This window comes from Dipodomys merriami, unplaced genomic scaffold (genome assembly GCF_024711535.1).
Source record: "Dipodomys merriami isolate MVZ:Mamm:240054 unplaced genomic scaffold, mDipMer1.0.p SCAF_176, whole genome shotgun sequence".
Classification (NCBI taxonomy): domain Eukaryota; kingdom Metazoa; phylum Chordata; class Mammalia; order Rodentia; family Heteromyidae; genus Dipodomys; species Dipodomys merriami.
The window spans coordinates 1484974-1511183 of NW_027203115.1; the positions used below are offsets into that span (position 1 = coordinate 1484974).

General features: G+C 38.2%; 1 protein-coding gene across 5 annotated transcripts in view; it reads left to right on the plus strand.

Moving 5' to 3' along the window:
- Hydin (HYDIN axonemal central pair apparatus protein) overlaps nt 1-26210 on the plus strand; it is a 266122-nt gene that overhangs the window by 61805 nt on the left and 178107 nt on the right. For 4 of the 5 annotated variants that reach the window (XM_070026253.1, XM_070026252.1, XM_070026249.1 and 1 more), the window contains exons 9-11: nt 3505-3706; nt 11251-11434; nt 24444-24543. In XM_070026253.1, the coding sequence (XP_069882354.1) occupies nt 3505-3706; nt 11251-11434; nt 24444-24543 (486 nt within the window). Of the gene's footprint in view, nt 1-3504; nt 3707-11250; nt 11435-24443; nt 24544-26210 lie in introns of those variants that run through there. The other variant, XM_070026250.1, reaches the window with a different exon arrangement.

A 26210-nucleotide genomic window follows, 5' to 3' on the forward strand; every position in this document is an offset into this window, starting at 1 on the left:
CAGCCTTCTCCATCCCTAGAGATTTGCCTCTGCCTCCATCTGATGTCCTCTAGGATAGAGGGGACCCTTTTTAAGGTTGTCTTTAAGTGATTGTGAAAAGCAAAGTACTTCAAACAGTTAGGTGACAACAGAAGAGTTACTGCATTCTTGTCTTTATGGATCTGATGATTAAGGAAAATTACAAACAGTAATATTAGATGGTTTTCAAAAATAATATCTCTTGCTATATTTTTGGGAAGGAGCACTGTTGCTGTGAGCAACTCAAATTAATGACATTATTCCCTCTGACCCCTAGATATAAACAAACTTTTGAGTCTTTTGTCTCTTGATTAAATTGTAAAACAATGAACAATTTCAAATAGTCAGAAAAGTACAGAAAATAATAAAAATTAATACCTGTTACATTTAGCTCATCTGAAAAATTTCCATATACATTTTTATGTTTTGGGTAATTAAACTGATGATATGTTTAAGGATACCTTATTGATCTTTTCTGATGTAATTCCCATATCCTTGTTTTGTTTTATTTTGTTTTGCTTGTCATGGGGCTTGAACTCTGGGCCTGGGCACTGTCCCTCAGCTCTTCAGCTTAAGGCTAGCACTCTAGCACTTGAGCCACAGCGCCACTTCTGGCTTTTTCTGCTTATGTGGTGCTGAGGACTTGAACCCAGGGCCTCATGCATGCAAGGTAAGCACCTTACCACTGAGCCACCTTCCCAGCCCCCCATATTTTAGTTTTTAGAAGAACTGTACTGGGTACATTTTTTAATGTAGTCTCTATAAATTTACTTACCCACAATCAAGTCATTTTAAAGTTTACATAAGTATATTATATGTATTCTTCTCCGACTTGTTTTTTATTCAATGTTATATTTTAAAGATTTAAACATGTAAGCACAGGTTGTTTTGATTAATTTTAACTTAAATAACATATTCCAGTATGTGAAAATAGTATAAATTTATCTGTTCTCCTAATGAGTTTAGGCTGCTCCTATTTTATTGCTTTTATCATAAACTGGTGCATCAGGCATCTTTATACAAGGTTTCTCTGCATGTGAGTGTGAGATTTTGTTTTGTTTTTGGCAGTACTGAGATTTGAACTCAAGTTTTTGTGCTTAGTAGGAAGGTTCTATACCACTTGAATTAGGCACCTAATCCAAGACTGTCTACAAGTATAAGTCACTGGTAACAATTTTATACTTTTATCAACAAATTCTTTATTTCTACCTCCTTTTCAATATATTATCAAAACATTATTGTCAATGTATAGCCTAGGGATATAGCACAGTGGTAGAATACTTACTTGTGTAGCATGCCCAACGTTATGGGTTCAATTCCCAACACCACCAAAAGATATGCAAAATACAACAGTGAGTTTTCACTGAGGAGATTATCAAATTTTACTCATCTAGTTTTTAAAAAAGTTGTGGAGAGGATATACACAAAAATATTGGCATTTCTTAGAGCGTTGTTAGCCTTGAGCTGAAGAGCTGAAGGACAGCGCCTAGGCCCAGAGTTCAGGCCCCACGACCGAACCAAAAAAAAAAAAAAAAATGGCATTTCTTTCCTCTAAACAGCAAATTTGGGATTGAGTAAGGAGGAAAATGACATTTTGTTTTTATGTTATGCTTTAGAGGTATTTGAATTTTTGGCTTTATGGATTTTTAATAAAATGTTTAATTTTTATTAAATTTTTAAATTTTAGAGTCAAAAGCTTGATGCCTACTTTTTTTAATTTTGAGATAAGTTTTGCTGTGTCCAAAGTGATGGACTTAAAGAATTAAAAATTTTACAATGAATTAAAAATTGTATAAATGGCCAGGCACCAGTGGCTTACATCTGTAATCCTAGCTACTCAGGAGGCTTTGATCTGAAGATCACAGTTTGAAGTCAGCCCAGAGCATTAAAGTCTATTGGACTCCAATTAACCCCACACACATCTGGAAGTGGAGCTTGGCTCAAGTGTAGAGTGCTAGCCTTGAGCAAAGAAGTTCAGGGATAGCACTCCAGCCATGATTCAAGACCCAGGACCAACACAATAAATAAATAAGTAAATAAAATAGTATAAAGTGTTATCAATTTGCTGAGTGGTTATCTAGTTTATACAATGAAAAACAAATGTATTTGCCAGAAGATAAAATGCAAGGGACTATGTTTTCTATATTCGAGTGAAAACCTTTGTGATGTTTTTATTTCCTTTGTATGTTCTTCCCCCTATGGTATATCCTCTGTTGTCACTGTACTTGATTTTGGTACCCTCCATCTTGTATATACATTTGTCTAATTGGGGGAGGGGAAGGGGAATAAAAAAACGCAGAAACAAGGACACAGGATGACCCATTGCAACAATGATACCCACAAGACAGTATATTGGAAATGAACTTTACAACTTGGGGCGGGGAGGAATGAGGAAGGTGGGAGAGGGAAGGGATAGTGGGAAACCAATAAGGGAGGGGGTAACAATGCTTGACAAGAAATGTACTCATTGCCTTACTTACGTAACTATAACCCTCTCTACAGCATCTTTACAATAAAAAAAAAAATTGAATGAAAGTGTATGAGAAAAAAAGAAAACTTCAGTAGCATAGATCACCAGAAGTAGTCACGGTATTTAAGTGGGTTTTTAAAATCTATTTTGATATTAAAGTGATAGTCTGCTGTGATATCACAGAGTCAAACAGAAGGTAGTTTGTAGTTTGTGTCTTCTTAAAAGCCCATGTACTTCATTTTCATATCTAGAATCAAGGTAACTAGTGAATCTTGAATCATGTCAGGGCTCAAGTGCTGTGCTGAATAATAAAAAGGCTTCCTAATGTTTTAAACATGTAGCTGAAATAGTTTTTTATTTCAATTTGGGGGGGTTAATCACTACCCAGTTATAGATGCATGGTGTGGTATAGTGTGTGTGTGTGTGTGTGTGTGTGTGTGTGTGTGTGTGTTTGTGTGTGTGTGTGTGTGTGTGTGTGTGTGTGTGTGTGTGTGTGTGGTTTTAATTACTGTTCTTTGGGGTGTGATTTGGCTTAGTTTTCTATTTTTGAAGTTATTGAATCTTCTCTCCTGATTCCTGTTCTTGACTGTATGTCAGTCCTCTCATGCTGAGCAGTTCTTTCCAGGTAGATGTGGTACAATAATTTTGGAACCTAAAAGGCATGGGCTGAAGGTGAGGAATATGATTATAATTCTAGAACTTGAATTCTCTCCTTGTCAGGAGATATAAGATGGAAAACCACTTATGAAGAAGAAAATGTCTCATAAGACCCATATCACCACTTCATGTTTATGTATTTTTTATAATCATGAATAAAGATAGTTTGTCTTTCTATAACCCCACTAAGCACAGTATGTAAGTTTTCTGGTCATGTATAATCTTCAGATTAATGGAATGATGGGGACAATGAAATGTCTAATGCTTTCATTATGCCTAACTTCAGGTTGGAAAAAAAATAGACTATGAGTATCACTGTAGAATAAAACTTCAGGTGTTTGTACTTTGTTAATTCCCAGGTGAAACTGTATTTGTCTGTCTCTATGGAGCTGCCATAGACATGAATATACGGCTGGACAAAAATTCTTTGATCTTGGAGAAAACCTATATAACTCTGGCCAGTCAGCGGACTATCACAATTCACAACAGCAGTAACATCATTGCCCATTTCCAGTGGAAGATATTTGCTACCCAAGAAGAGGAGGATGGGGAAAAGCATAGGTTTGTAACAAAAATCCCTTACATGAAGCAACAGAGGATGAGGGAGCTCAGTTATATAAGAAAAAATCAGTCACTTTTTTTTTTTTTGCCAGTCATGGGGCCTGAACTCTGGGCCTGGACTCTGTCCCTCAGCTCTTCAGCTCAAGGCTGGTGCCCTACCACTTGAGCCACAGCACCACTTCCAGCTTTTTCTGCTTATGTGGGGCTGAGGAATGGAACCCAGCACCTTATGCATGCAAGGCAAGCACTCTACCACTGAGCCATCTTCCCAGCCCAATCAGTGACTATTATAGTAGGTTTCTAAGTTCCCTTTGGGAACTGCTTATCTAAAGAATCAAGGCAAGTTTCCAGGGCTCACACTTGTAATCCTAAAATACTCAGGAAGCTGAGATCTGAAGATCATGATTCAAAGCCAGCATGTTCAAGGAAGTCTGTGAGACTCTTTCCTCCAATTAAATACCAAAAGGCTAAAAGTGAAGCCATGATTCAAGTGTTATACACCAGCTTTGAGTGAAAAAGTTCAGGGACATGTAGGCCAAGTTCAAGCCCCAGTCCTGGGGCTTGAATCTAAGCTGAGTAAGCCATGTGGAATGAAATGTTTTCCATTCTGGGTGTATCTCAACCTGGTTATCATTTAACAGTAATGGAACTCCTCCTAGACTTTTAAAAACCAAATATATCACTCTTCATAATTTTTCCCAAATGAATCTACCTATATGTAACCCCAACCGAATTGACTAGCTTTCATAAAGAGTTTCTGAAAATAACCTATTTTGGGGTGTCACTAATATAAATTTACTTCAGTGAAAAGCTATTTCCAAGAAATAGGATGAGGAAAATGAAGGACTTAGATATAATGACTTTATATTATTAGTTTTAGTATCATCGCTCCATCTTTGCAAACTGTATAATTTAATAATGATTTCTTACTGGTATCTTTAATATTCTACTTTTTGTAAAAAAAATGATACTTCAGGCAATGGGAGAAATTATTATAACGTAAAACCAGATGGTTTTTAACTAATCTCATCACTGTTAAATTTTGAATATTTCTTTTTTACTGCACCCATCCTTTCTTCTTTTAAACTACTATTTCATTTTTATCTTCTTCCACCCTCTCTGAATAAAGTTTTTTTTTGCTGCTTTCATTGGAATTTATCTTAGTCTTTTCTATGTGCCTCTCCATTTCCATTAAAGATTAGCCCTGGGAAGCTTCAAAGCTTTGTTTAAAACCAAGTTAGGATGGGATAAAAATAAAAGCCTTCGGTCCATGGAAACCAGGCAGAAATCCCCCAGTGCGCTGTCCCTAATTGAATCAGAAGCAGCTATGACAATGACAGGGAGCAGTGAGCCAGATGCTTTGTCATTTACACAATGAACTTTAATCACAGCATCGCCACTGTGCCATCTTTAAAAAGTGAGGGAAGAAAAACCTTTTCCTGCCTCCAAACTCCATTTAGCCTTATGGTTTAGAAATGTCAGTGGTTTAAAAATCAGGAGGAAACACCACTTATCCACTGCTTCGTTTGTCCTGATTCCACAGCTGATGGGTACTAACAGGCAATCAGAGCGGCCTCATCAAGTGAGAGTATCAAATCAAGAAAGTTAAGCAGCAGCATGAACACGTTTTTTTCAGTATCATGCTGTCCTGTGCACATAACCTTATGGTGGAAATGATGTATATGCTAAGAGGAGATACAGCTTTAATTTCAGCTATGTGTCTTTGTAACTGTATGTAGTATGTGTCTGTTGCCGTGCCAATATCCAAGAAATATTTAAAGGAGTTAATTTCCACAGTTAAACTCATGAAAAATAAGAAGCAATCATATTAGAGCTGTCAAACCATAGAGAAAATAATTTCAACCCAATGTGGCTGGACATTTTTCCTCCACTTCATATTTTCCTTATAACCACGCTGTAATATTGTCTTTCATTCTTCTTTCTTGTGTTTTTTTTGATTTTTCTCTCTTGCTCTTTCTGTGCTATTTCTTACATTCCTTTTGTGACAAGGGGACAATAGAGTATAACATCTTTATAACCTGTATGGAAAGTGTAGGGTCATGGCCTTCTTTTAAACCATGAACTTGAAAACTTGTTTTAGATTGCTGAGAATACCTTTCTTTGCTTTCACTTTGGGTAACATATGGCAATATAATTCATGTTTCCCAGAAGTAGACTGGTTTATCCAAGTAAAAAGTTGTTGAATGCCATGCCCTTCTTTCCCTCCTTCCTGTCTCCTGAGTGTCAGATGCCTAGGGACAACTGAGTCATGAAGATCTTTTATGCCTGATCCTTTTTTTGCCCACCAGTGGGCTCTTGGCTCTCCTCTCTCTCTCTTGTTCTTTGAGACTTTACTAGCATGCATCAATTTTCATCTTATTTACCCTGGATTCTTGTCTTTGTGTAACTGCCATGAGATTCCCAATCTCTTGAAAGGCAAGCCTATGTCAGAGCAGTTTATACCTTACTAAACCCTGAGTTCCTGTCTGTATAACTGTCCCTCTGCAAGGGGAGGTGCTCTTACAATGAGTGTGGGCCTCTTCTTCCATGTCACAAATTGTCAGGTCGTGTCTTAGGTAACACATCAGTAGCAGAGGAAGCAGAATGTTTTGTGACAGCTTGTTTAGGGGTAGACGTCTGCCCATAGCTAAAATGCAGCAGCAAGGTCGTTAGCCAATGAGATAGATCCTCACCAGTGGCCCCTGGCAAGGCCAGCACAGCTATTCTTGGCCAGGACCTTTGGATGACTCTCTTGCACCTACTAAGGAACAGCTTCTTCCTTTTCTCCTTTCCCTTCAACAGCTCTGTAGTTAAAAATGAAGAGAAGCTAGGTGCCAGTGGTTTACACCTATAATCCTAGCTACTCAGAAGAATGAGATCTGAGGATTGTGATTTGAAACCAGCCAGGCAGAAGAAGTCTGTGAGACTGTTATTTCCAATTAACCACCAAAAAGCTGGAAGGGGAGCCATAGTGGTATAGCACAAACTTTGAGTGAAAAACACAGGGAATATCGTGTAGTTCCAGAGTTGAAGCCCTAGTATGGGTGCATGCACATGCACACACACTCACACTCATCCAATGTAGAAGGAAAGATGGGCCTTGTTCCTGTATTTGGAACCAAGAAAGAACATGTTTTAAGTGTGTGATGCATAGTCTCAGAGACTGGAATTTCCCTTTTTGTCCCACCAAGGACCTAAGATTTAATAAGTTCAGACTCTCAGGTGAGAGTCATGAGGCTTTCCTCAGCTTCTCCAGTTATAGTGCCTTAAATCTTGACTGGAGGCATTTATTCACAGGTTCTGAGACTTGTTCCAGAATGTCCAAGGCTTTCACAGATGCCTCCCCTCCTGTTTCTTGTCCACCAGCACCTTGATGAGCAAAGGAGTGGATATCTATTCTCCTCATGGAGAAATTTCTGCCCCAGGAAGCTCTGTTCCTTTCTGGCAGTTTATCATTTCCAGTTGAGGAAGGATGACCTTCCTCTCCCTTGGTAGAAACCAAGGACATATGTCAGGTTTGGAAATATAGACTATTTCCTGGCACCCACCTCCAGCAATGAAGATGTCTCCTTTGGTAGGAAGAAGTTCTGGGCTTTAACTTTGTTTTTATTCTTTAAAAAAATCTGAGATTAGAAACATGGACCTTTAAAAATTACCTTTTTGTTCTATTTCTTGATGTTTTTCTGGAACTGGCAAAAAATTAATCTCTTCAGAAAGAGGCTGTGTTCATCCTTTCTGCCGCAACCTTTCCAAGGGATTTTTTAAACACTCTGCAAGAAATTTTCATACTCATGCTCATCACGTTTACTGTATTCAGAATTTTGGCCTGAGTTTTTAAGGATTTGTGCTCTTTTCTCCAGCAGGGTCAAAGCCATTGTCTCAAAAGCAGGTGGCTCTGATTCTAACTACGTGCTGTACAAGATCTCCCTGAATCCTCAATGGAGCTCACACAGTGGTTAGCATGAATTTATTCCACAGAATTCAGATAGGACATGGCCCATTTCTGTAGCTGCATCTGTTTTAATTGGATTTTGAATCTACCACCTGAGTTGTAGTAAATTCAATCTCCGTTGTGTTTGGCAGCCTGTTCCCTTCTCTAGGGTATACAAAAATCTAAAGACTGAAGTAGAAAATGATAAATAGGAAGAGAACCTCTAGTCATTGGTTTGTAACAATCATCATAGCATTTCTCATTGTCCTGGGCTACCTGGACTGGCCTATACTTGATGTCTAAAGATGATGGTGTGTGTGGCCATCAGACCATTTGCAAAAATGGGTATGTTCATGGTTATACTGAAAGACAAGGTTGGTTATTTTCTTACCCTTTCTGATGAGCTATTTCCACTTTGTGAGGGAAAGAGTTATAGCTATCATCACGACCGGATGGTGATGTCATAGACTCACATATATGCCAGCCCAAATTAGATTCAAATTAGCTGAAGGTTGAAGTTCCAGTGGCTCCAGTTCTTCATTAGATCAGAGAGAAAGATACCTCCTGTTCCATCCACCACTACCTTCCCCTCACTTTACCATAGCTTTTTTAAAACATATAATTTTATTTTTATTATTAAGGTGTTGTACAGAGGGGTTACCATTTCATAGGTCAGGTAATGAGTACACTTCTTTTTTATTTATTTTTTATTTATTTTTATTTTATTGTTTTTACAGAGGTGATGTACAGAAGTGTTACATTTATTTGAGTCAGGTAATGAGTGCATTTCTTTTTGGACCATATCACTCCTTCCTTCACTTTCTCCTAGTTTTACCGTGGCTTTTATTGACTTAGAGTCAGAACAGTATTAGACGAAAGCAGTGAATTTTTGTGTTTTGTTTCTAGGTAGGAAGATTGAGTTAATTATACTCCTCCATCCATGTAATATTATCATCCTTCCTTCACACTAAGCATTTTATTTATTTTCTTGCATCCCACATTCCATTAATTCTTCCAAAAGATAATATTGTAATACATTAATGTGTATATTTTTATGTGAATCTGTTCTTGTGAAATAGACATTGCTCTGGGAGATAGTAAAATAAATAGATGTCTTATTTGCATTCAGATGTCTCCTTTCCAGTAGACTCTATGTATTAAGATTGGTTTTTGTTGCTTTGTGTGCATTTAATCCATTGCTCTGACACCTACAGACTATTCTCTGTTGTAGACCCACACATTTTTTCTGTAATTCTTCAGCCAAAACATTGGCTCATGTAAGTGCTTGCATGTTAGGCTACCCTGGAAAAATCTGCACTGCCTCAATCTCAGATTAACTTTTATTAATCTGTAATATAAAATTTTATTACAAATTGGAATTACTTTGCACTTTACATTTTGTAATCTGCTTTTTCATTTTAAAAGTATTTCTGGCCTTTGAAAACACTGGTAAACCTGGGCATTAGGGGCTCATGCATCATCATAACTACTCAGAAAGCTTAGATCTGGGCATCATGGTTCAAAGCCAGCCCAGCCAGAGAAGTCTATGAGGCTCTTATCTCCAAATAACCAAGAAATAGCTGGAAGTAGAGGTGTAGCTCAAGTAGTACAGCACTAGCCTTGAGGGAAAATGCTAAAGAATAGCACCCAGGCCCTGAATTCAAGCTCCACTACTAGCACACGCGTGTGTGTGTGTGCATGCACACACACACACACACCCCAAATAAGTAGTCTTATTTAATATTATTTTAACAACAACTTATTTTTCCATTGGTATAAATTTATCATAAGAGACTGTAGCAGGTTGATTAACATTCAGGGATTAAAACTATAAAAGACCTATGTTGAATTTCAGGCTTATTCTTTCAGCGTAACCTGTGATTTGAGACAAGAATTCTAATCCTTCTGAACCCCTGTTTTATCATCTGTAAAATGGGACCAATGACCATCATAGTAATTATCTAGGATAGTGGTTGTGAGCATTAAATTATATGATGACACATAGGAAGGGTTCAGAAAGTACCCAGTAGCTATAATATTTATGATTCTCATTTAACCAACTTTTCAATATTTTACATCAAATTTACCTACTTTATTTGCTATCAACCCCAAAGTTTAGTATACAGCATTATAGCTGTGTCTTTGTTTATATCCATGATTCTTTCTTGAGAATTTTATTCCTGCAAGTGGAATTTATTCCTGCAAGTGAAATTTGTTGTTTTAAAGGGTATATAATTTTATGTCTTTTAGATACCTGTAAAATAACAAAATAAAAGAACTAGATTCTTTTCTTTTGAGCTGATTTAATTTGCCCCACTCTGCCAGCATTATAGAAAGTCTGCAACTGGTTACCTTGGACACTACTTCCTACCCAGCAATCAGAAGGAAGCCCATAATGCTTTTTTCCTTGGAAGCAGGACACACTGAATCCATTTCTTTGACTTTTTATGCTGTGTAGCCAAAGGACTCTGAATACCAAAGTTATTAAAACAAAGCCTGTGGTTTACATGAAGTCATTTAGAAAGAGTTGGGACTGGGACAGGAATTCAATGACCTTAGATTCCTATTCAGTCCTCACTTGCTAAATATGCCTGTCACGACTGGTTAGAACAGTATGAAGCTTGGAATAGGGTCATATATCCTAGAGAAGGTACAATCTGGCCCACAAAATTCAGGTGGAAGCTGAGGTGTTGAGGGGGAGTTGGAAAGGCTACTTTTCAGATTGATCATGTGGATAACAAGAGCTAGGTAGAGAAGAAAAGGCATGCTTCAGGTGTAGCTTAAGCACGATGTAGCTTGGCAGTTTAGCAGTTACCTATGGTTGACCTAGGGCTAAAACCAGTATTGATAAGCGTGCCTGTTCTTTCTCAGGAACTAAGTCAGGTCCTGGATTCATTTAACCCTCTTTCCTTTGATGGAGGAGCTCTACTCTTCCTATCTCTATGATATATGGGCTTAGCCAGAATTAGGTAACTCCCAAAATTGCAGAGCTATAAATAGATCATAAAAAATCAGTATCTAATGAAGGGATGGGAAGGGGAAACAAAGCAGGAGGCTACAGTGCTTGATACGAAATGTGCTCATTATCTTACCCATGTAATTGTAACCCCTCTGTACAGTATTTTCACAATAAACATATATTTTAAAAAATCAGTATCTAAACCTAGTACTTGTGAACCTTTAACTCTATTCCCTAGATAGCTAACAACTAAGAAAGCATTAAAGCTAAGCAAGTTTAACTGGAACAAAATCATCCTCACAGTATAAGAGGCAAGGTAGATGTTAAATATTTTAAAAGCAGCCGGGAAACACATTACCTAAAAGAAAATATTTGTCTAGATACATAAGGAGTCAAGAATAAACAAATGGGCCTTCTGTAAGAGGAAGAATCCCAAGAGGACTCCTGGGAGGAAGTGACTAAAGATGAGCGACCTTGGTCTTTAAAAGAGCTTGAGTAGTGAGTACAAGGTCACCCTGCTAGTATGTTACAGACTTGGGGCCTCGAGGGATCACCCTCAGGTAAAGGACCAAGGACATTTCCAGAAGGAGGTATGGTACAAAGTTCTTCAGAGAAGTACCAAAAGGAAACTCATATTTCCTATGTTTTCTTTAGGGTCTGTGATGATCTGAACAAAGAAGAAAAATGTGAAACTGATGCATTTCTTGAAGAGTGCATTATTGATCCTTCACTCCGAGAACGTCTTTCCATTCTCTCTCGTACCTTTGAGAATCAAAGGAGGCGAGTTCAGGGAGATAGCATGCTCTTCCTGAATAACATTTTCACAATTGAGCCCCTGGTGAGTACATAAATGAAATCAAGGCACTCAGTAAACACAAAGGGGAATTGAGGGCTGTTTTGGTGACAGTCCTCCCTCTGGGACTGACATAGTGAGTTCTGAGAAAGCAGAGACTCTATCCAAAGGGCTTCATCATCAATGTGAGATGTCAGATGAAGATTAGGAGTGAGCATAGAATGTTCACAGGTCACACTTCCTGTCACCTGTCACCCATCACCAAGTTACCATACTTTCCATTTTGTATCACTTGGATATGTACTATCTTAAACAGCCCCACAAGATACAATTAGAACATGAAGAAGGAGTCGAATGCTAATAATTTTGAGATACATAGGGTTGCCATTTGGAAGGTTTGCTGTAAGACTTTGGGAAGGCTTAAATATGTTAGTGTATTCTATAACCCTCTGAAGTACTTTCGCTTCAGAGACCTCTTATGGATCTTGATGTTATGCGGGTCCCTTTGTGTGAATCATTAGGGAAGACTAAAAAATATAGTAGTGCTCAAGATGGAACCATTATCACAGGTGAAGAAGTGAGAGAAAGATTCTTCAAAGAGCCTTGAACTTGGTCTTGCAGGACAGACAAGACTTTCAGAGAACAAAATTGTAGATGTGCCTGGAATGGTTCACTCAAGGCTTCAAGAGTAGATCAGTTTGCCTGCAGTGAATACTCAAGCAGGAAATAATGTTGGAAATGCGAGTTGAGGTCAAAACTCCTGCCAAATCCAAACATTGTCCAGGGCTCAGCTAAGCTGAAGGATCCTCAGTTATAATGGGTTAAATAAGGGTGAGGACCAAAGTGAAGAATAAGTTAAGTATAGGAATATGGAAAAGGTCAGGAAAAAGTCAGAAAGGAATTACTGGAAAAAGCATTCCAGTGACTGAGCTGTGCTGAGCAGGGAAGAACTAGTCCTGATAATCTCAGATATGTCAAAGTCCACCCCATTCTTCACAGCCAGTAGTGGAGAGCCAGGCTAATGATTTCTCATCCTGTTACTCTTGCTTTCTGGAGGTGGATGGTGTGGAGGTCATAAATGTGGTGGTCAGGGAGAGTTGGATGGGAGACCCACAGAGAAGTCTTGCCCATGTCCAAGTTCAAAGTAGAAAGATAAAATTACTTCAGATTCTGTTCATCTCATGCATCTTCTCATAACCAAACTCCATCATGGAGATGTACATGGAAACAATGTCCACGATGGACATACTAACTTACATTTTTATTCCCACACATACTGTAAAACGTGGCCTTCAGTATGCTGGTGAACCCAGATAAAAGCTGAATTTAGCATTCTTTGTCACAAGGCATCTTTTTCCCATTACAAAGAAAAACATTTTCTTTAAGTAGTAATAAGCAGAAATGGTACTTTTCTAAGTGAAACTGACTTGCTTACTTTATATAAGAAAAAGATACCACCACTGTAATAGGAATCTGTGAAGTTAATTTACATTAGAAGTGGTCTTTATGGACTCGGTAATGATTTCTGTCTTTTCCATACACAGTTCAGTTTTTGTTTTTTTAATTGCATTTGTAAACTGGCTCTTGACAATTTTTGCAAAATGAAAATGAAGACATGAAACTTCCCTAGTGTCTTTTACCAGTAATTCAGATCGAAACAGCAAATCTTACTTTCAGATATGGTGACATAATTTCCAATTCTAATTGCTAAGGTATATTTGTTTCACTGTGACATTTCCATACATGCATATGTCATGCTTGACTCATACCCACTCTCCCAAATTGCTCTTCTTTATGGCTAAATAATACTCTATTGAGTATATTGACAATATTTTCTTTATTCATTCATTCACTGATGGGCACCTAGGATAATTCCCATAGCTTGTCATTATGAATATGCTGAAATAAGCATATGTATGCAGGTATCTCTTATGTATGTTAACTTTATTTTCTTCAAGTATATACCCAGGTGTGGTATAGCTAAATAATATGGTAGTTCTATTTCTAGTTTCTGAGGAACCTCCATATTACTTTTTCATGCCAGCTGTATTAATTTACATTCCCATGGTGAATTGTTAAAGTTAGATCTCCTTCCACTCCTCTTTCCACTTAAAGATCCTGATCATTTTATTAAAAACTTAGTTCTTACTCATGAATGCAATACAATATTACCTTGTAAACTAATCTTGAAGGTATTGGATAGGAAAAATTCCACCTTTTCTATAGCCTCTCAACAGAGTTTATTTTGTTTTGCTGCTACTGGGATTTGAACTCAAGGCTTTTTACTTGCTTGGCTTGCTTGCTTGGCTAGTGCTTTACCCTTGAATCAGCCTGGCTTTTTGCTGGTTATTTTGGAGATGGAGACTTGTGGACCTTTCTGCCTATGCTAGCTTTGAGTGTGATCCTCTTGACCTCATCCTCTTTAGTACTAGGATTACAGATATGGAACCACTGGTGCACAGCTAACACAATGTACTTTTTGCCCTTGAGATCTTAGCATTCTGATGTGTGTAAATGAATGCTACAGTAGTCTCAGACAAGAGATTCAAGAGAATTTAGAGGAGACAGTAGACTTGAACAGGATACTGGAAGAAAGGAAAAGTTGAGTTAAACAGAAAAGGAAGAGAATGTTTACAGCTGGGAAAACTATGAAAACAGCAACAACAAAAGGGGTCATTGGTTCATGGCAGGTTACATGACTATGGGAAGAAGAGCTTTCTTGGTTAGGAAGGAGAACAAAGTGTGTCTGACTACCAGATTTAGCCCACAGTCCACTGTCTCCTACTGTACTTTTCTGAAGACAATAGATCTTAGAGATAGTAATGAGAGTTCTTTGCAAAAGGGTGTGGTCAAATAAATTTTGGGGAAAATGTTTCAAGAGAAGTTGATTCTGTAAGGGGTAGAGTGCTTGTATCTCTTTGGATCTGAACTGGATGTGGGAGAGTATGATGTCTTTAGTAGAGATTGGCAAGTCAGGAGCCCTAGTTTAAACCCTTGCTTTGCCAATGACAAGTTGTGATCTTAAACTACTCATCCTGATCTCCTTTGGCTTCACGTGCCTTGGACTTAGAAACAGTAAACATTGGGAATAGGTTGCTCATATGTGTTTTTTTGGTTTTGGTTTGGTTTGGTTTTGTCAGGCGTGGGGCTTGAACTCTGGGCCTGGGCACTGTCCCTGAGCGCTTCAACTCAAGGTGAGTGCTCTACCACTTGAGCCACGGTGCCACTTCCAGTTTTCTGGTGGTTAATTAGAGATAAGAGTCTCAAGGATATTCCTGCCTGGACTGTCTTTGAGCCGTGTTCCTTAGATCTCAGCTTCTTGAGTAACTAGGATTACAGGCATGCACCACCAGCACCTGGCATGCTTTTTGTTTTTTGTTTCTTGTTTTTTTCTTTAACTCACAAAACATGATTCCTCAATTTTGGACGAGGCTTTGAGCCCCTTTAGACCAAGAAATATTTTATTATCATTGGTACTCAGTTTCTAGTCCAGTGTTGTTAAGTGAATGAATGAACAAATGAACTAACATCAATCCATTAATTATAGTGAGTTTGCCTCTAACTGTGTTGAATTCCAGATGACTACAGATGTCCAGAGAGCTTTGGAAATACAGTACTAAACTGTGGGAAGGGATTTAGGACCAAAGACAAGATTTGTGAGTGTCCTGTGGACGTCTTTATTGCAGCCACAAAAAGCATGAAATCCCAAGAGGGAGCAAAAAAGGAAAAGTACAGAGTATACAAGAGGGCCTCTAGTACCACCCCCCACCCCTAGAAGCTCTGGAAAGAGAGGAGAAATGAGGGCTTCATAGAAAAGGACCAAAGGGAGTTCTTTCTACATCTATCATGCCTCATTCTGCATCATTTTCTGCTGAAGGTCTCTTCTGAATCTCGCTCACATATCAGGTCACTGGTGCCAAATGGCTACCACTTAATTTCTGATAGTTGAGCTCTGTATTGGTGATTTGTTTTTTCCCCCAATAGTACTATTCCTTTTAATAAGCAAGCTTTTGCTATGAAACATAAAAGATTAGAAAGCAGCATTACCAACTGATCAAATAATGCATCTTAGTTGTTGTACCTTCTGTAAAATTGAACAAAATACAAGGTGGATGCAGAGGCTCCAGTACTACTTTGCTTTCTGATGGCCTCTTTAGCCTCTGTTGTCCACTGAGGAAGGATGTCATCTTCAAATGAAGTAAATTTAAAAGAGAGACAGGAGGGAAAACTGGTACCAGAAGTTCTGGAAAGAAATACAAGTACATACATATACATACACACATATATACATATGTATGTATATACATACATACATACATACATACATACATACATACATACATACATAAATACCTATTTTCTTAGGTCTACACTGATTTCTTCAACTGCATCAGCTAAAGCAAAAGGTTAGTGTAGTCCTGGTTGTGTTCTCTGCATATTGAACATCTTATGGGAACATTGTTCCTATTTCAGAGACTCTTCCAATTTAAAGCCAGGAGATTCAATATCAAAAGATCAATCCTGCTCCTAATTTCCAGGAGGTGGTTATGGGTCTGAATTTTAATCATATTGCATTGATATTACCATATAAGAAGTGGTTTGACTCTTCTGCTGGGGGAATGACAAACCAAAGACTTTAGAACTTCCAAGTTTCCTCTCCATTTCTCCACTTGTCCACAAATGGGCCACAGGATTTGCCCATTGTCTCAGAAAACTTCTCATTGTGCTTATCATTAAATGTGGCCACAAAAATGACCACCAGGATTCAAGACCAGAGGCACAGTTTCTCAAACCTTATGGAGATGGAGTTGGGCATCTTCTGTGCTGATGGAGCTGCAGAGCCCCGGCTTGTTTTGTCCTCTACTTCCTGATCATCTAGGCAGAGGGAGGCTGGAAGCCATGCTACTCACAGAGAGCTGGGACTTTGTCTTTTGAGAGACTCTGAAGGGTTGATTGGTAAAGAAAGGAGGATATCAAGAACCTAGAGTGACCTCAGGACAGAGGTGTGTTTGTGTGTGTGTGTTGTGTATGTGTATGTTGTGTAGTGTGTGTTGTGTATTATATACTGGTACTGGGCTTGAACTCAGGGCCTGGGTGCTGTCTCTTAGCTTTTTGCTCAGGGCTGGCACTCCACTACTTGAGCCACAGCTCCACTTCTGGTGTTTTGGTGGTGAATTGGAGATAAGAGTCACACTGACTTTCATCCTTGGGCTAGCTCCAAACCTTGATCTTCAGGACTCAGCCTCTGGAGTAGCTAGGATTATTGGTATGAGTCATTAGCACCTAGCCTGGAAATGTTTTGTTTTGTTGCTTTTATAAATTTTTACTTGATAATTTGTTGATATTCTAAAAGCAACTGGAGTAGTTGTGTAGTCATTACATCATATGGTAATAATATTTACATCAAGTTTATCATATGTAAATTCTTTGGATAATATCTTGGAGTACAAATGCCATGAAGCCTCAGATTTTCTATTTATTTCTTACCTAGGGAAGGCACTGGGTTCTGTAGAACAATGATTATTTGCCAAGCCACCTGCTTCCATATATTTGTTTTTTCTCTCTCTCCTTGGAAAGGAACTACAAAATTGAGTCTATTATGTATGTTTGTGCCTTCCAGAAAAGCAAGTCGAATTGGCTACTTTCAGAAATATAATATTCTATTGTACTAGATGGACCCTGGCTGTACAGAATTTTGACAATCTCATTCTGTTATTTCCTCTGCTCTGTCTCTTGGGTACTCTGAAAGAAAGAGATTCAAAGACAAAACCACAGCTCTGAAAATTGAGAGGCAAAAGAATATCGCAGGGCAAAAAGAGAGAATTAAGCTTTTCCCGTCTACCAGGCACCTAGGAATCCTCTGAGAAATCACAGCACAGATGTGCTGGCCTTGTCTATGAACCCTGATGCTGCTGGCTCAGGTCACACTTTGAAGATGCAGCAATTTTCCAAATATTGAATACTGATATTTTCTCCAAAAGAAAAGGTCTGAAAATTTAAAGGCATTTGCCCAGACTGGCCTAGCTGATTGACTAACTATTGGGGAGCTGAGAAAACAACCCTACTTCTTTCTCTTTACCAAGTATCTGCTCCAAAGAAAACTTTCATCCGTTGTCCCCAGTGAAGCTTATGCTTCATTTCATTGAGCCTTATAAAGGAAGTGAAACATGATAATTTCTTTATTACCATGTAAGTAATAGTAAACCATGCTTTGTTGGCATCTAAGCCCACAGCAAACGTGCTGTTCTAGCAATTCACACTGATAGCTCAGCTCAAATTTAGTCTACTTTCTTTTTCCCCATTTGGCATACCATGTGAGCTCAGCAGAACCAGATTGGGTAGAAGCCCAGATGGCTACCAAAGAAGGAAGACCTAGCTTTTTCCTGCAGATCCCAGCCACTTCTTGTACCATTAGCCACGAGTCACATTGCAAACGTGGGAGCTGACTCTTGGAAATGGATACCAGGAAGGAGAATGGAGGACAAGGATCTGCTGAGAACAAACTGTCCTTGACAAGTCATAGCTTCTCTGTTGATACAGTTTTTCCCCATTCCCCAGCCTCTGTTCTTTAGGATTGTCCTTCAAGGCCTTTGTGCTCAACTTCACTTTTTGCAATTGCGTAGGCACATTCAGTATTCTATTGGAGAATCTGTGTGGCTAGAAGCCCTAGAAAAGTCTTAGGAACATCAAGGTTCTTCTTGGCTCATTAAATTAGTTAACACCCATCCTTACTGGAAAAGACACATTTTTGTGTGCCCCAAAGAAAGGCATGGACATCATATACCACTATATCTGCTTTATAAAGCCTAATGAAATCTTCACTGTACTTGCAATGGAGGTGAGAACAAGAGAAAAATGTGCTTTTTGTGATGCTTCCTCTGGCGGATGGACAAATCTTAGTACTTTCTCTTAGAAACTGTTATGATCATTATGTTGAGAATCATAACTTTACCTGATTCAGTGGGCATACAGAAACAGAAAAAAATCTCTTTCTGTGTCATGTGTCAGTTTAATGTTTATTTCTCACTGATAATTAGTTTATTTTTCATTTTTGGAGCTTCCATTTATTTTCCCATTTTTCTTTCAAACAACTGGTATCTTCTCCAAATGATATCAAAGAAAGCCGTAATTTCTCTCATTGATATGGAACCTTTGTGAATAATAGAATAGGTTATAATGATTAATAGATTATTAATGATTTTTATTCTTGTTATGCATTGATAGGACTTTGCCTTTGAGAGTATATTTTCAGTTCTCAAGGATAATTCTTCCTGCTTTCCCTCCCCCCCCCCCGTCCTCCTCATCCTCTTACTGTTTTTCCTGTTACTCCTTCTGCTTCTTGTTTTGGAACTATCTCATTACATTTCCCAGGCTGGTCTCAAACTCATGGGCTCAAATGATTGTCCTCCCTCAGATTCCTGAGCAATTAGAAAAATTCTTTATGTTGGTATTGCTCTAATACTTTAAGGGAAATGATCTGAAAATGTTGCTTATGTAGCCAAGAACATCTTCATTTGGGTGAAGCATGATGCAATCCATCAGGTATTATAGTTGCTCTTGGCATCATTATTCCCCTCTCCTGCTGTGAACTGGCTAGGCCTTACTCTTTGCCCAACCAGGGTAGAATCCTAGTGCATTTCTCAAGAGTAGTGACATACTACTGTGGACTACATTTTCTGAAAGAACCTCCTATGAGTCACCTTCCAGAAGTACTTGAACATATGTACACCCAGGGTATCACACTGTGTTCACCAGACAGGAACTGGTGAAAAACAAAGTCTGTGTTGCAGTGATTGTAAACTTCTGGCCTTTTGTATGACATTGTGAGAAAGGTGAGGTTTGATCCATTTGTAGTAGGGATGGGGAAGCTGGGGAAAAAAATTACTGTAGAATCTTAGCTCTACCACTTATTAGTTTTCTCTTGGGTAAAAATGTTTTGCTTCTTTTTGTCTCTAATTTCTTATCTTTAAAATTGGAATTAATACTTCATACAACTTTAAGATTGGAACTAAATAATATATACAAACACTTAGAACAATGGTAAGAACAAAAGCTCTTAGTAAATTGTGAAATTATAATTTAGAATTAGACAACATTCTAGGCACTTGACAGATCCCAGACTATGATTGGAAAGTATACCATTGAATAGGGAAACATTTGTATCACTCCTATGGATGGAAATTTCATGTAGCTACTTTAATAAATGTGGGAATTGGGTCATGTTATAAACTTTGAGACATATTGCTTTCCAGATAAGAGAAGTAAAAGCATAAGTAACTCTATTCTTGCACTTGAGTTTTTGATTTGGCAGGATTTTCCTGAAATATCCTTCAAAGGAGTAAAGAAGAGAGGGAAAAAGAAAAAAAAGAGAAGAAAAAAAGGAGGAAGGGGAGAGAGATAGAAATGAGTAATAGGGGGGCTTGGAATGTGGCTTAGTGGTAGAGCGCTTGCCTTGCATGCATGAGGCCCTGGGTTCGATTCCTCAGCACCACATAAGCCAAAAGAAAAAAAGCCAGAAGTGGTGCACAGTGCCCAGGCCCAGAGTTCAGGCCCCACGACCGGACCCCGCACCCCCCCCCCAAAAAAAATGAGTAATAGGAAAGAAAGGCAATTTCTTTGTTTAGAGCTTTTTGTTTTAGATTTTTGTGTTTGTGTGGGTGTCCTGGTCTTGGGGCTCAAACTTAGGTCCTGGGCTGCTGTCTCTGAGCTTTTGTGCTCAAGGCTAATGCTCTACCACTTTGAGCCACAGCACCAATTCCTGGCCTTTTGGTGGTTAATTGAAGATAAGAGTTTCACAGACTTTTCTGCCTGTGCTAGCTTTGAACCACTATTCTCAGATCTTAGCCTCCGGAGTAGCTGGGATTGGACTATAGGCATGAATCATCAATGCCTGGCTCTTTTAGCATTTTTGAGGGAGATTTTAAAGCCCCTTTGATCATTACCAATATAATTGTTTTTAAAGTCAATCAATTTTAAAGGACAATATACTTATGATTATTTATTACCAATCATGAACTAATGATTAATGTTTCATAGAAAACCACAAAAGTGGCCATCATATCTCTTGCTTGATTGGTGTTCAGAGGGAACATGAAGCTCCAAATCCAGCAATATTTAATATTTGAACAAAACCCATAATATAGGAACAGTTTTAGACTTAAAAGTTCAAAGTTGATTCCTTCTAGCAGGCCACTTGATTGATATGTGAAATGCAATTACTTAACTCATTAGATCTGAGAGAAAATCAAACATTAAGACCAAGAAGGAGGATAATTACAATGCAACTGAAACTCATTTTGATGATTATTTTTTTACATCAATGTAACAGCTCTCCTTTGAAGAAATAAAAAAGGTCAACGAAGGGAGAGCAGTCATACAGAGAAAGAAAAGAGAACAAGAGGAAGTTCTAAATGATTAGGTTGGTTTCAGAGGACTAGAAAGAAGGGATATTAATGTTGGAGCCAGTAGGAGAATATCTGAATGTTTTGATTTTCAGAAATGTTAGAACTGAGCAATAAAGAAAGAAATCTTTTCAGAAATGTAAGGGATATGAAAGTTAATTTCACTAGTATTGGAGAAATAATATGAAATGTTTCAAAAACAGAAGCAATAGTAGGATCATTTTAGACTTATTGGCAGTTTCTGTGGTTTGATCTCTCATTTGCTAGAAAATTCTATGAGTTTTTAAATTTATTATTATTATTAAGGTGATATACAGAGGGTTATCGTTTTATAAGGCAGATAATGAGTAATGTCTTTTGGGGCAGTGTTACTTAAGCTTTTGATATCAAGAATTAGAAGTCTAACTTTTATCTGCTTCTAACTATAAAGGCAGAAGTATCCTTCTGCAGGGTCTGTGCCCTTCAAGTGATCTTGCTTTGATGGCCTCTCAGATAGGAAACTGAATGACCAAACTGCCTGTAGTAATTCTGAGATGGAACATGCATCTGTAAACTGATACATCATTGGTTAAAGATGTAGATGAATGAGCCATGTCGTCTGCTTGGCTTTCCACCCAGTTTAGCCATGAATACTCCTAATAACTCTGTATCACTAAAAGTCCACTAATCAAAAGCTTCCACATGTTTTCCATTCATCAGATATTTGTGTCAAGGTTTGGAAAAGCACCACAGTAAAATGTCTAAGAAATGAAAGTGCTTAGAACTTTTCTATTCCCTATGTGATTTCAAAGGTCTCTTTCAGCTCTAAAATATTACTTTTAGGTTTCCAGGTGAAGAGAACACAGCAGAAAAAGGTTACAAAAATAAATAGATACTTGATAATAACTATATAGAGTACACACTGAGTAGATACAACTAATTCAGCAGATATTTAATGAGCACCTAGGGACTTCCTCTAGTTCAGGTGCTGGTGGTATAGCAGCCCTTCCCTCATGGCACTTTAATCCTCTCAGGCCAATGTGAGATGCAAGAGTCCCCAGGATCCACATGATCTCACTGTTGTGTCCTAGAGCCTGGGTGTCATCATTCTGAAATCAGGAACAATGTTGCCTGAAAAAGTACAGTGATCAAACTGATTGCTCTCATAAATAAGTCCAGCCTTTAGATGTGTTTCTTCTTTTTATTTGATGTTGGTTTTTTTCTCAGGGCCTAGGCACTGTTCCTGAACTCTTTTGCTCAAGGCTAGCACTCTACCACTTGGAGTCATCGTGCCACTTTCGGTTTTTGAGTGGTTAATTGGAGATAAGAGTTTTGCAGGGACTTTTCTGGTTGGGCTGCCTCTGAATTGTGATCCTCAGATCTCAGCCTCCTAAGTACCCAGAATTACAGGTGTGGGCCACTAGCACCTGGCTTAAAAAAAAATTTCCTGGGACTTGAAATCAGTGCCTGGGTGCTGTCCTTAAGCTTCCACTTGAGCCACAACTCCACTTCTGGCTTGTTAGGGTAGTTTATTGGAAATAAAATGTCTCATGGACTTCCTTAGCTGGGCTGGCTTTGAACTGCGATTCTCATATCTCAGACTCCTGAGTATCTAGGATTACCAGCACCTGGCTTGATGTTGGTTTTTTAAAGCATGTCATTTACCCATGGTTTCCCTTATTTGCAATAACTAGTATCTGTCTGAGACAAGCAGATACAGTCAGATAAGTTGATGTTAGGTGAAATGAACCCCAAGATAAGGACTTAGAAATGATTTTTCTTTCTTGTTATTGTTTCTAACATGTTTATAAGATGATTTCTTTGTTGCTTTTGTATGTCCCTCCCCCATGGTATAACCCCTGTTTTCGCTGTATTTGATGTTGGTATAATTTGGGGAAAGGAAAGGAAAAAACAAATTGTTTAAATAGAGATACAGGTGGATCCATTGCAACAATGAGATGTACAAGGCGTTATGTCAAAAAAACGAACTTTACAACTTTGGCTGGGGGTGGGGGTGCAGCGCGAGGGTGGGGGGAAATGGGAGGGCAGAGATGGTAAGGGGAAACAAAGGAGGAAGCAACAATGCTTGATAAGAAATAAGAAATGTACTCATTACCTTGCTCATGTAATTGTAGCCCTTCTGTACAGTATTTGACAATGAAAACAGTTATTAATAAAAAATTTTAAAAGCATGTCATTAAAAAAATTCTTTATTCCAGGGGTTGGGTCATTTCTAGCCAGACTGGATCGAGTATACATTAGGGATTGTTTGCAATCTGTTTATTTATCAGCTTGTCTTGCTGTGGCTTTCTGTTGAGCTGGTGAGACTGTTTATAGATTTTTGGATTGTTTGGTACTTAGACTCATCTGGCTCTATTTACAAAAGAAATCATAGGAAAAAACACATTCTCCCCCTTTTTCAATACTTTGTCTCAATATACTTAAATGGCATAAAAGTAACACAGGTCATAGTAAGACAAATTCTTCAGGAACTCTTATTGTGTGCTGAACATAGAGCAAAACAGGGCTGTTGGCTTTGTCAGACCTTAAGAAACCTTTGTAGGCAAGTGCTTTTAGTGCAGCTTTGAGAAATTAGTGAAATAGCACCAAATTCTATGGTTGGTACAATCTTTATACATAACACAGAAATTCTGGTATGAGGTTCTGTTTTGCATTAGAGTATCAAAACTTGGTTTCCTGACTGTATCTTTGGGGTGATTTGAATTAAAACCAACAGTGGGGCAATGGGTCAGATGCATTCTCATCTGGCCCTTTCTCTACCTTAGGCCAATGCTGTTGAGTAAAGGTCTCTTTCCCTTGGTCAGAAAGATGGTACTTCCACCAATGAAGTCAGATACTTCCTTCTCTTTGGCCCCTGAAGAATTTTGTTATAGGCACCTTACTTGTTGTATACATTATAAAATGTTTGTGTTTGTGTTTACCATTCCATTAAGCTGTGAGCCCCAGTAGCCTATACCAGACCCTTTTCCTTATCTAAGTCCCTGTGTCTGGCCACACATGGAGTGGACTGGCACATGTCCACTGGCTACACACACTTTTTTAAGGTACCCTGTCTATCCTGGTTCTCTTAGTAATTCATTATGTAGTCATAAATTAACTGAAGTTATATTTGAAGCTTGTTCTACACTTTTACCATCTTATAAGTACTGTCTTCTGAACAAAGCTATGCTTTCTTGCATTTGTTGCAGTCCTGGAATTGAATCCTTATGACATTTTCAGCAATGTGGATAAACCTGGAGAACATTAAGTGAATTAAGCTAGATACTGTACTACACAATCTCATTTAATATGTAGAATCTAAAAATCAGAGCTAATAGAAATAGCAGAGGTTAGGCAGTTGGGAAAAATGGGAAACACTGTCTAGAGAGTACAAATTTGCATTTATAAGTCCTAGAGACTTAATCTACTGTATGGCAGCTATAATGTATTTTAGTGTACTCTGCACACTAAAAGGTAATTATACAAGGATATAGACAGGTTAATTTGCTTGATTTTAGTAATCATTTCCCTATCTATAGGCAGTAAAACATCATACTGTACCCCTTAAATATAGATTATTCAATGAAAAGATAATTAAGAAATTAAACCATGGTTTAAAAGCAGCTCCTTCCTTTAATCTCATTGTTTTAAAATTATTCTTTCCTGTTGTTTAGGAAGGTGATGTCTGGCCAAACTCCTCAGCTGAAATCACAGTATATTTTAACCCTCTGGAAGCCAAGCAGTACCAACAGACTGTATACTGCGACATTTCAGGTAGAGACATCTTGTGCACAGTAAATTTGGGCTACTAAATAATCAGAGCAAAAAGTGGGTAGGTGTGTGTGTGTATGAGAGAGAGAAAGAGAAAAGATGTATGTTTTGCTTGCATATACATACATGTATATACATACATTAGGGACATCAACACTACACAATATCAGTAGAGTAACATTGGATTCAAGACATTCAGTTCTACTTCTCTCTAGAACAGATCAAGCTTTAAAGTGCCTTACAGTTGTATTGGTAGGACAAAGTGATAGGAAAACCATAGACCTTGGTTCCCTGTTAGATGCTTAGAACAGCAAGACTATTACTTGTGGTAACTTATCACAGTGCAAAGTGTTATTTTTTATTCCTTTTATAGCACCTGGCTACTATTTTTGCCTTCCAAATTTTTTAATCAAAATAATGCATGTCAAGCAGGAAGAGAAGGCAGCCTGGGAGAGGCTTAAAACCACAAATAGACTGGCAGCCTGGTGGCAAGGGGAAACTGAAGGAATTATGTGAAAAAGTAAATATAAAATTGGAGATGATGGGACCTGTATGTTTCACTCTTAGAGCAAGGAGATACTCTTAGAGAAAGGGGGAAAGCGACATAAATACTTTGAAGTTAAGATGGAATTGGAGTGACCATTATAAACTTGATATAAATATAGTTAGACTGACCTGCAAATAAAATGCATATGTAAATAGGTGTGTGCATATATGTGTTTCCAACTTACGCTCATTGAGCAATCGTGGAAGCCTAGTCATGTACATATCAGTCACCCAAAGGGAAGCTACTGGTTGCCAAGCTTTGGATGACTGAAAGGAACTGACTCCAGGACTGAGGCGGAGAATGAACAAGGTGAGCCTGGGACTTCCTCTGGTTCCAGAAATTAAAGAATGCTCAGAGAATGATGGGGACATGTCAGCATACACTGAGGCCAATGGAGGGACTCCCACTAAGTTCAGATCAAATAATGCTGCTAATAGATTATCATGTGTGGAACAAGAAGGAATCTGTGAATTCACTTCATTAAGATGCACCATCTGGCAATCATCACTGTAATAACCAATTCAGATTTTTTAAAAACCTATTGATGGATCTTATGAGTACTATTTTGTCTAATGCCAGCAGTGTTTAATTATCTGTGATTGATCCCCCAGTAGGATGTGGTAAGAAAACAATGAACAACACCCCTAATTATGATATGAGGACCAAACTATGTACCTTGGGTCTAAATAATATGTATACTTAATAATATCAAGCAAACTGAATTAAAGAACAGAATGAAATGATCATCTAGTGACTTCACAAGGTCAAAGTCCTGAAACTCTAGAAAGGCTGAAAGAACCTTTCCAGCCAGAAGAAGGTTTGAGAGCATTCTACCAGAGTACCACATGTAATCTTCATTGGATTCTTGCTATGAAGAACATGGTTGAACAAGGTGCTGATGACCCATGCCTGTAATCCTAGCTACTCAGGAGCCTGAGAGCTGAGGATCCTTGTTTGAAGGAAAGCTCATCAAACTCTTATCTTTAATTAACCAGCAAAAAATTGGAAGTAGAGAGTGGCTCAAGTGGTAGAGCACCAGTCTAGAAGTGAAAAAGCTAAAGGAGAGGAGGGTGTGAGGCACTGAGTTCAAACCCCATTGCTATCACACATACACACATACTCA